Genomic DNA, 10,418 nt, shown 5'->3' with positions numbered 1-10,418 from the left:
CTACACAGTTGTAACTCGTAACAGGAAATTTTGGATGACAGATTGACGACTGTACTTCAGCTCCAGAGCAAAGCCGTGTTTGTACCGCCATACGTACACCTTGAAGATCATCACGAGACCGCTTAAAACTCAAACTACCACCTGGACAAACAAAGATCCCAGGTTTGCCTCACAATGCGCAGAAGACACGATACAGCGCGGGTAAATTCCACTGCCCGCCGTGTTCCGCGGCGAGGCCATTAACTTCGCGTGAGGCTGCACGCGACAATTTACTGTACTTCCCAACTACGGCGGTCGTATTGGTCGGTAACTGGTACGGGTACGTGGTGGCATTGCCGTGGTCGTCGTCTAGGAGAGAGAGAAAGAGCGCGATGACTGCCCCTCCCGTTGGAGTCTCTGTGCGTCGGGCCCCGCGCTGCAGGAGAAGAGCCCATCGAGGAGGAGGTGGGACGGACGAGGGTGGGCACGCGGTCCATCAGCCCACCTGCGGCTGCCCCCACGGCCAGCGGCAGCGGGACATGGCCGGTGTTTATTGACCCGCGCTCGCAAACAAAGCTTGGCGTCCTCCAGATCACGCACAGGCCAGTAGGGCCACCCCGCCCCTCTTTGGAGGCAGAGCGACTTGGCTCGGGCAGCGTTCGACACGGCTCCGGCATTGGCCCGAAGGGGTGCAGAGAGCGGCAGTGCGGCACGCCGGCCACGGCGAACGCGAGGCACATCCTGTACGTGAATGGCTCGCATTCTGTTTTCTCTGTCCCGCTTTCCAGTGGGACCTCACGGTGTTCGTGTCGCCGGTCAGAGTGAGAGGTGATCAGCTCCTCTCCCCGTGAGGACCCCAGGGCCGGCCGACATGTACGAATAGCCGCCGGTGCCGTGGAATCAACCGAGATTTATCAAATCACATATACTACCAGTATTTCCTAGCGTGCAGTATAAATCACCCATGGTAGCAGTCTGTCGGGCAATAAAATGTGCGCGAGAGTTTGAGTTTCATGACTTCGTCTCATTGAATGTGTACAGTACATTGAATTCTCTCGACTGCCTTCACCACCATAAATGTCTAATTCCAGATCGGACACTTATGTAGTACATTCAGGACCACAAGGGCTGCACTCACAGAAGCAGAGATCAGAAGAAACGGCATTTCATAAGCTTACTGCACGATGCATCAAAAGGCTAGACACTGGATACGGAACTGAACAAGAAGCCCCATGTAAGGCAGGATCTATCGGTGGAAGGCCATGCATGGCCTGTGATCCTCTCTTCTAACGTACTGTTGTTCCCAGTGCCATTGATCTAAGAGGTCTAGCTAGACTGATTCGTTGTCCCAGTAGTTCCTCAGCTGCGACATATGGTGGTGCAGCCTGTCGCGGCCTAATCCGGTAACGCTGCTCGTCATGACCCATGGTGGTGGCTCTGGATACAGCCCACTGATTGTGTCCTGGAACTCCTTGATGTTCTCATCAGGCCGCCCCCCTATACCTTTCTTTACTTTGTCGCACTTTGTGAACACAAAGGTCAATCCAATCTGAAACAGCATCGCAGCAAAATGTTGAGACTGTAGTTACTAATTTGAGATCAGCGCAATAGACATGTGTTCCATCAATGCTAGAAATAACTCGTTCAAACTGTAAGCTCACAGTCAGCTGGAGAATATGCTGCCTTATGTTGTTACGACCAAGCCAGTTAGCACAGTCAAGGTCGATTTTCTGAGGTGGAATACTTGCATCAATAAGGAGCAGGGCACCAACCAAGGTATCTCTGTTCAAGAAGTACCCCTTGGTAAATGCAGACCAGTCCATTCGAGATGATTGGGACGCAGCTGCAAACCTACATGTAGGAAGATTGTCATGTTCGCTAGAGAGTCCAGATGAGCTCCTACATTATGTTGAAATAGTTTATGCTAGAGCAATGTTGTAACGACTGTGAGTAAACAATCTTAAAAATTGAGTATGGCAAGGAAAATTAGGTGGGCTTTTGAGTTTCAGTAAAAAAAATTGTTTCATGCAGGAGGTACTTGTTACTACATTCTCAAGACACCAGCATATGAAAACAAAAATGCTAGACAAAGGAAAACTATTAACCGGTGCAAATGGAGTCAATGCCCTATCCAATATGCCACGGAAGAAGACATTGTAATGGGCTTCCAGAACTAACACTTAAACAAAAGCTAAATTTGTCAAGACTCAGTGTCATGTCACTTTGTTTTCATATCAGAAGTTTGAACCTGAAAGGACCGCACCATTGTCCTACACGTACACATGTTATAGTCACACAAATGCAGCATATACTGTGGCTACTTGCATGAACATCCGCTGAATGAAGAGAAAATCTACGATTCGCTATTGAATAACTACTGATTCTACAATCCGCCATCGAATAAATTCTGTTTACTTTTATACCATCAAATAAATGTTTCAGTTCTTTATATGCCATCGGCTTCCGATACTGCCCTCCGTTATACTGTTCATGAACAGTACCCCCGAGAATAAAAAAATCACAAAAAATATGTCAATTTTTGTGCACGCTCTATAATTCATAATCAACCTATTTTAACTGTATTCACCTAAAAATACTGTATAAAATTCAAACTAAAATTTCTCAAAATGAGCTACTTTTGTAATACTGTGTATTACAAAGAACTAATTTTTTTCACCGCGGGAGATAATTTTAGAAATTATTACATCGCATTAGAGGAATATTATTAAATTTTCTCAGATTTTTTGTAAATTTTTACAAGGCTTAAAAATTGCAAGAAGTTACAAAAGTAGTACATTTTTAAGAATTTTAGTTTGAATTCTATACAGTATTTTTAGGTGAATACAGTTAAAACGGGTTGATTATGAATTATAGAGCGTGCAAAAAAATCGACATATTTTTTGTGACTTTTTTTATTCACGGATACTGTTCATACTGTTTATGAACAGTGCAGCGGAGGGTAGTATCGGAAGCTGATGGCATACAAGGAACTGAAACATTTATTCGATGGTATAAAAGTAAACAGAATTTATTCGATGGTGGATTGTAGAATCAGTAGTTATTCGATGGCAAATCGTAGATTTGCTCCTGAATGAAATGGTTCTGGAATATCTCCAAGAGATGAGTGGTGAGCATTACTCTTATGTTTATCATGCATAAAAACTGAAATTCACTAATTAATAGGTCAGATCTGTCTCATATCAGATCTCGTGGTTGGTACGATATTTTTTGGATTGTTGCTCACAAACCAGTCCTTACTTAGGTTACTTGAGCAAACACTAAGTTAACAACATAACCATCATTATCAACAACACTACTTTGCTCAATGCCTAAGATTCTATATTGCTATACCATCACTAGTATTCTCAACTCATAGTTATATAGTTCATTAGTCATATTTAACCATTAACTCTTTCATCCCCATGTGCAAAGCTAAGTATAACTACCCATCATATCCATTGCTAACAACTAGACGAAAAGGAAATATATGAAGCAGGGTACTATAATTAAATAGGATTCAGAATTAACAGCATGTATGTTTGAAATAAAGAACGCATTTGAAAACTAGGATCAAAATGTTCAAAGACGCATGCCTCTTCCAACTTGCTGCTCAGACTCTTCAAATACTTGGTCCTGGAGATTCTCGAACTGCTCCTCGTCTGCTCTCGAAACACACCAGAAAAATACACAACAAAACTAACTAAGAACAGTACACCAAACAATAGCTAACATCTGAGAAAAAGGTACTAAACAATAGTACACGTTGCTACGAACGCAGGAGCACGAAAATCGTCTAAATCGGGGCTAGAACGAGAAAAAAATATGCTAAAAACAAGTTTTAGGGTTAATTTGAAAAAGAAAATGACCTATTTTGAATAAAACAAAAAGGTTAGTTGCCTTTTGTAAAAATAGAGGGACCTAAATGCAATTTTGGAAAAGTTCATTGTTCAAACTGTAAAAAGACAGGGCTTATAATTAATTTCAGAAGAGTTCAAGGGCTTATTTGCAAAATTACCAATTTCTGAAATTTTTGGAAATATTTTTGGTATTAGAAAAGATTGAATTGCTGACTGGGCTAGGTTAGCTGACGTGGCATTCCACGTAGGCAAATCTGCTAAGGTGGCCGGCTGACTTGGAGGCTGAGGTGGCACTGGGCTGACTAGGATTAAGGTGCCGACACGTGGCACCATGGGATTGGATAGGCGAAGGGGTATCTGGGTTCTAATCTTGGCCATCCATCTTGGATCCGACGGCTCAGAGATGGCATGTGAGCAAACAGTTGGCGGCGGAAGCTCGGGTGCGGCGACGCTCTCGCCGGAGTTTGACGAAAAACACGTCGCCGTCCACGCTTCAATATGACGAGCGGCGGAGAGGGAAGGAGGGGACACAGGGATTCTGTTTGATGGCTTACCTTCGGCTGCGCGGCTCGGGAAGTCGGTCGACAATGAGTAGACAACGGCAGCGTACGGTTGTGCGTCGAGGACGAAGCTCCGGTGGTCGGGACACGACAGGGAGCAGCGGAATCGGCTCCTCATGAGCACGCGGTCCCGAAGATGCGCTCGGATGCAGCGGAGATGTGGCGGACGCAGCGAACGGCAAGCTCGGTGCTTTGGCGACAATGGCAGGCGGCGGTGGCGCGACAACCGCGATGAAATCGAGTCGGTTGGGATACGGCTCGAGGCAGGCGGCGGCGGAGGACGAGGCCGGCTCGAACTCGGCTGGAGGTGAGAGACGACGCGCGGCCCACCGGTCAGCGGCGCTGGAGAGGAGGCGAGGTTTGGTCGGGCGCCTTCGCGCGGCGGCGGGCGCGGGATTGGGCTGTCGAGCGGTGGCCCAGGTGGGGAGGCGGGGTGAAAGGGAAAGGAGCGACGCGGGCTCAGCCCAGGAAGGAGAAGGGAGCGGGCTGCTCGAAAAAAGAAGGAAAAAGAGAAAATGAAGAGAGATTCGGCCCAGGAGAAATTTTGGATTTTCTTTTAAAGAAACATTTTCAAATCTTTTCCAAAATTAAACGACGTGCCTCGAGGTTTTCAAAATTTTATTCTCACACATAAAACCATAATACATCTACTCCAGCATGAATGCAACAAAATAATATAACCTAGATTGATTATTTTATTAAAAATTAAACTTTTCTCCTAGGATTTTTCCAACACTAAACTTAACACCTCTAATTCTAACAACAAAAAATATTTACTATTTCCAAAAATTGAAAATTAGGGTGTTACAAGATCCTCATGCTTGTCATCAGACTTTCTCTTCTTCCCCCGTTCTTTGAAGACTCGGGCTTGTTTTTGCCAAACTAAGGATTCTTGGCATGTGCATGGGCTTCAACATGCTTCACAAACTTGTTGGCCATTTCGCAGAGTTCTTTGACCGTCTGGATTTTTCAGGTAGCCAACTTCCTGACCAGATCTCTATCCTTGATGCCTATCTTGAAGGAGATGATGACCGACCCGTCGGAGATATCCTGGATCATATTACGCCTGTCACTGAACCTCCGGATGAAGTCCCGAAAAGATTCATCCTTGTCTTAGTTTAGCTGATGGAGATCGTCTTCCGTTACCGGGCACTCGAATGTACCCTAGAAGTTAGCGATGAACTGAGCCTTCAACTTAGCCCATGATTGGATCCAGTTGGACTGTGGGTTCAACAACTAGGACCTTGTAGGCCTATCGAGTGTGGTTAGCAGACCTACAAGGTCCTAGTTAACCTACAATGACAATATATCTTTATGGACTAACTTTTTTGGTTGAGTTATGAAAAGGTTAGCTACAAAGACGCAGCGGAGCTAGAAGATGAATGAGTGAAATCATGAAAAAGGCTAAGGTATACTATAGGGCATTTTTGTTTTGCCGGTCAAAGGTATTTTAGAGAAGAAAATTTATCGGATTTATAGGATAAATGCTGTACTATTAAGAGGGGTTGATGTGTGTTTACTTAAGGTTTCTGTGGTGCCAAATTTCTCAAACTTGCATTTCATATAGAGTTGAAAATTTATAGTTTGAGAAAATCCGTCGAAAAGACTACTCTTGGGAGGTTCTGTGTGCTGGCGGTTTGACCAGCCCAGGCGATGGTCTGACCGCTGTATAAAAACTAGAACAATCTTACTCTTTTGAGAGTGGCGGTCTGACCGACCCTTCAGGCGGTCTGACTGCTGTATAAAATCTCCTCAAATGCTGAGTAAAATCAAGTCCCAATCTGATCGAAGGGTGTGCCGCTCTGATTGAGAATCATACAGAGAGTTTTGGGTCCCACGGTCTGACCGCCAAGATTGTGCTGGTCTGATCGAGAAAGGCAACGGTCTGACCGCTAGCCTGTGTTTGAAGTAAATTCGACCGTTGTTCGTAGCTGTAGCCGTTGTACGGGGGCGGTCTGACCGCCAATGGTGCTATGGTCTGACCGCCACTTGCGCAGAACTGTCAGAGCGGTAGCAACGGTCAGTTTTTGTGTAGAGGGGTATAAATAAGAGCATGGCTTGTTCATTGAACGTATCTCTCGAATCTAGCACATAAATACAACACCTTGAGTTCTTGCCCTTACTCTCCCTCTCTATTGATTTGGTGATTGCATCTTTGAGAGGTTGAGAGCAACTAGTGCATACTTTCAAAGAGTTTAAGCAATTAAGCACTTGTGATCCTTCAAGCTAGCATCATCAACTTATTACTCTTGGATGTTGCCGCCTCCTAGACAGCTTCGAGGTTGTGGCACCGTTGAGCCCTTCAAGGAAGATTGTGGAGGAGCCGCGGTGGTGATTGTGAGAGGTTTGAACATGCCCATTCGGAGCGGTAAAGTGCTTAGCTAGTGGAATCGAGGTTTTGAGTAGTTCTTGTTCAATTCTGGCTTAAGGTCAAGTTGCTCAGTATGAGCCTTTTCTCGTGTGAGAATTGAATACTTGATAGAGAAGTGGTTTGAAGCTTGAACTCACCTCAACGTGGATTAAGCGTGATCGAGAAATCACCGATACAACGGGAAAAAAATCTCTTGTGTCATCTTTGAGCTATTTACCTTATGGTTGGGTTATTTACTTTCATGCAATTTACATTAAGTAATTTATCTTCCTAGATTATAAATTGTTGCATGTCACCATAGGCAAAGATGATCATGAAGAGAGTGATGAGGATGATAAAGAGATGACTCTCTTTGTGAGGAAGTTCAAGAAATTTATGAAGAAGAAGAGATATCAATTTGGATATAGTAAGAAGGGACAATCTTCAAAAGGAAATTCCTTCGAAGAAAGAAGATGTTTTGAATGTAGCGAAAAGGGCCATATTACCACAAATTGCAAGAACAAGGAAGAAAACATTATAAGAAGAAGGAGAGTGATGGCAAGAAAGCTTTCAAGAAGTATTAGAAGAAGAAGAAAGATGATCAAGCATGCTATGTTGAGTGGGATTCGGATGCAACCTCAAGCTCTGACTCCGATGATGAGAAGCCATCTCAAAAAGGTCTTGCCAGTGTAGCCATCAAGGAAGAACATCCACTCTTCTCCACACCTCATTGTCTTATGACAAATGGTGACTCTAAGGTATTAAATGATGAAGATGAATATTCATATGATGATCTAGTTGAGCTAATAAATAGTTTTGATGATTTCATGAGTAAAGAAAGAGCAAAGTTTAAGGAATTGAAAAAGAGACACTGCTCTTCAAGATTCCTATGAGGAGCTAAAGACGGCTCATGAGGGTCTAAAAGAAACTCATGAGATGATTAAGGAAGCTTATGACTCTCTTATTGCTTATGAAACCAACAAATCAAAAGTTGATATGAGTATATCTTGCAATACTCTTAATGTTGTATCTACTTTATATCATATGAGTTCTTCTTCTACCTTGCATAATGATGTGTTTACTTTACCTAAAAATGTATCTTGCAATGATGTCTTTATTATTGATGAAAATATCATGTTGAAAGAAAAAGTTGAAAAACTAACAAATGATCTTGCAAGATGCTATATTGGAGAGTCTAAAATTAGACAAATTTTGGATAGTCAAAGGTTCTCCATCAAGAAAAAAGGCCTTTGGTACGCTCCCAAGAAGGGTAAGAAGGCATTCATTCATTACAAAACTACTTTTGTGAAAGGTAGCGGTTATTGCATGAGGTGCAAGAAAACCGAGCATGTTGAAAAAGATTGCAAAAATATCAAAGATAATTCATATGTATCCTTTGATTCATGCTATGTCCTTAAGAGATGCTCCAATGGTAGTGTTAAAGTTAGATTTATTGGCACTTCTATAATTGGTGCCAAAAAGAATGTCTTTTGGATGTCTAAAACCTTGGTGACTAACATCTAAGGACTCAAACAAGTTTGGGTACCTAAAATAGCTTAATTTTGTTTTGTAGGTAAACTACAAGTCCGATGAGAGACATTGGATGCTAGATAGTGGATGCACTCAACACATGACTGGAAATCAAATGATGTTCACTTCTATGAGTAATGATGGATTGGAATACGACAAAATCACTTTTGGAGACAATAGAAAAGTAAAGGTAAAAGGGCTAGGTAAAATTGCTATCTCAAATGATTTTTCTATATCAAATGTCTTACTAGTTGAATCCTTAAATTTCAATTTGTTATCTGTTGCTCAATTATGTGATCTTGATCTTACATGCACTTTTTCTCCAAATGATGTGATCATATCTAGCATGAAGGACAATAGTGTTATTTTCAAAAGTTTTAGATATGGTAATCTTTATCTAGTTGATTTTTTCTTCTAATGATACAAGTCTTAGGACATGCTTGTTCACAAAGACATCAAAAGGATGGCTTTGGCATAGAAGGCTTGATCATGTTGTTATGAATCAACTAAATCGTTTGTTGAAGCAAGCTCTTGTAGTTGGATTGAAAGATGTGAAATTTGAGAAGGACAAGCTATGTAGTGCTTGTCAAGCCGGAAAGCAAGTGGAAAATTCACATCCAAACAAGACCTCCATGTCAACTTCAAGACCTTTAAAATTATTACACATGGATTTATTTGGTCATACTACATATGTAAGTATTGGAGGTAATAACTATTGTCTTGTTATTGTTGATGATTTTCTAGATTTACTTGGGTATTCTTTTTACATGATAAGACTATTATATTTAACACCTTTAAAAACTTTGCTAAAATGGCCAAAAATGAATTTGAGTTTAAGATCAAGAAAGTGAGAAGTGACAATGGCTCCGAATTCAAGAACACAAAGGTTGAGAATTTTTTGAAGAAAAGGGTATCAAACATGAATTCTCGACCAAATACACTCCGGAGCAAAATGGAGTAGTAAAAAGGAAGAATCGAACTCTTATTGATATGGCAAGATCAATGCTTTCGGAGTATAATATTTTGGATAATTTTTGGACTGAAGCTATTAATACCGGTTGCTATTTATCAAATAGATTATATTGATTAACTTCTTACTGGAAGGAAGCCAAATATTTCATATTTTTGGGTATTTGGATGCAAATGCTATATTCTCAAGAAAGTTACACGTTTATCAAAATTCCAAAAAAAATATGATGATGGTTTCTTATTTGGTTATTCTTCTAATAGTAAAGCTTATCATGTCTACAACCAAAATTCTGGTTTGGTTGAAGAGACACGTGATGTTGAGTTTGATGAGACCAATGGCTCTCAAGAAGAGCAAGAAAATTTGGATGATGAAAGTAATAAAGGCTTGAGGAGTGCTATAAAAAATATGTCAATTTGTGACATCAAGACAAAAGAGGAAGATGAACTAAAGGATGATCCATCTATTTCTATTTAAGCTATTCCATCTTCTTCCACTACAAATGATCAAGCGCAAACTCAAAATATGGAAGATATGAATGATCATTTACAACAAGCTATCACTCCATCAAATCCATCACAAGAACCAATAGCTCATCCAAGAGTTCATCATACCATTGCCAAGGACCATCCTATTGACCAAATTGTTGGTTATCTTAGTAAGGGTGTTCAAACTCATTCTTGTATTGGTTAATTTTGTGAACACTATTATTTTGTATCTTTTATTGGATCTAATCATGTAGAAGAAGCACTAAATGATCCGGATTGGGTGAATGCAATGCATGAAGAGTTAAATAATTTCACCTGCAATGATGTATAGGAATTGGTGAAAAGATCAAGAGATCATAATGTTATTAGTAAAAAAGGGTTTTTTCAAATAAGCAAGATGAAGATGGAATTATTGTAAGGAACAAAGCAAGATTGATTGCACAAGAATATACTCAAGTCAAAGGTTTGGATTTCGGTGAAACTTTTGCTCCCATAGCTAGACTTGAGGCTATTAGAATCTTGCTTATTTTTGCTTCATCTTATAATATCAAGTTATATCAAATAGATGTAAAAAGTGTCTTTTTGAATGGTAAAATTAGCGAACTTGTCTTTGTTGAACAACCTCTCGGTTTTGAAGATTCTAAAAACCAAATCATGTATATAAACTCTCTAAAGCTCTCTATGGCC

General features: G+C 41.1%; 1 protein-coding gene across 1 annotated transcript; it reads right to left on the bottom strand.

The window, feature by feature from the left end:
* Window positions 1–1,309: 1,309 nt before the first annotated feature.
* LOC133914815 (GTP-binding protein At2g22870-like) lies at window positions 1,310–1,802 on the bottom strand. The gene is made up of 2 exons (XM_062357819.1): window positions 1,641–1,802; window positions 1,310–1,528 (listed from the first exon to the last, which is right to left on the bottom strand). The coding sequence occupies exons 1-2, from the start codon at window positions 1,800–1,802 to the stop codon at window positions 1,310–1,312; spliced, it is 381 nt and encodes a 126-aa protein (XP_062213803.1).
* Window positions 1,803–10,418: the final 8,616 nt, after the last annotated feature.

The sequence above is a fragment of the Phragmites australis genome, chromosome 4 (genome assembly GCF_958298935.1).
Source record: "Phragmites australis chromosome 4, lpPhrAust1.1, whole genome shotgun sequence".
NCBI lineage: Eukaryota > Viridiplantae > Streptophyta > Magnoliopsida > Poales > Poaceae > Phragmites > Phragmites australis.
The sequence above is the reverse complement of the archived record's forward strand: the minus strand, read 5'-3'. Positions and strand labels throughout refer to the sequence as shown.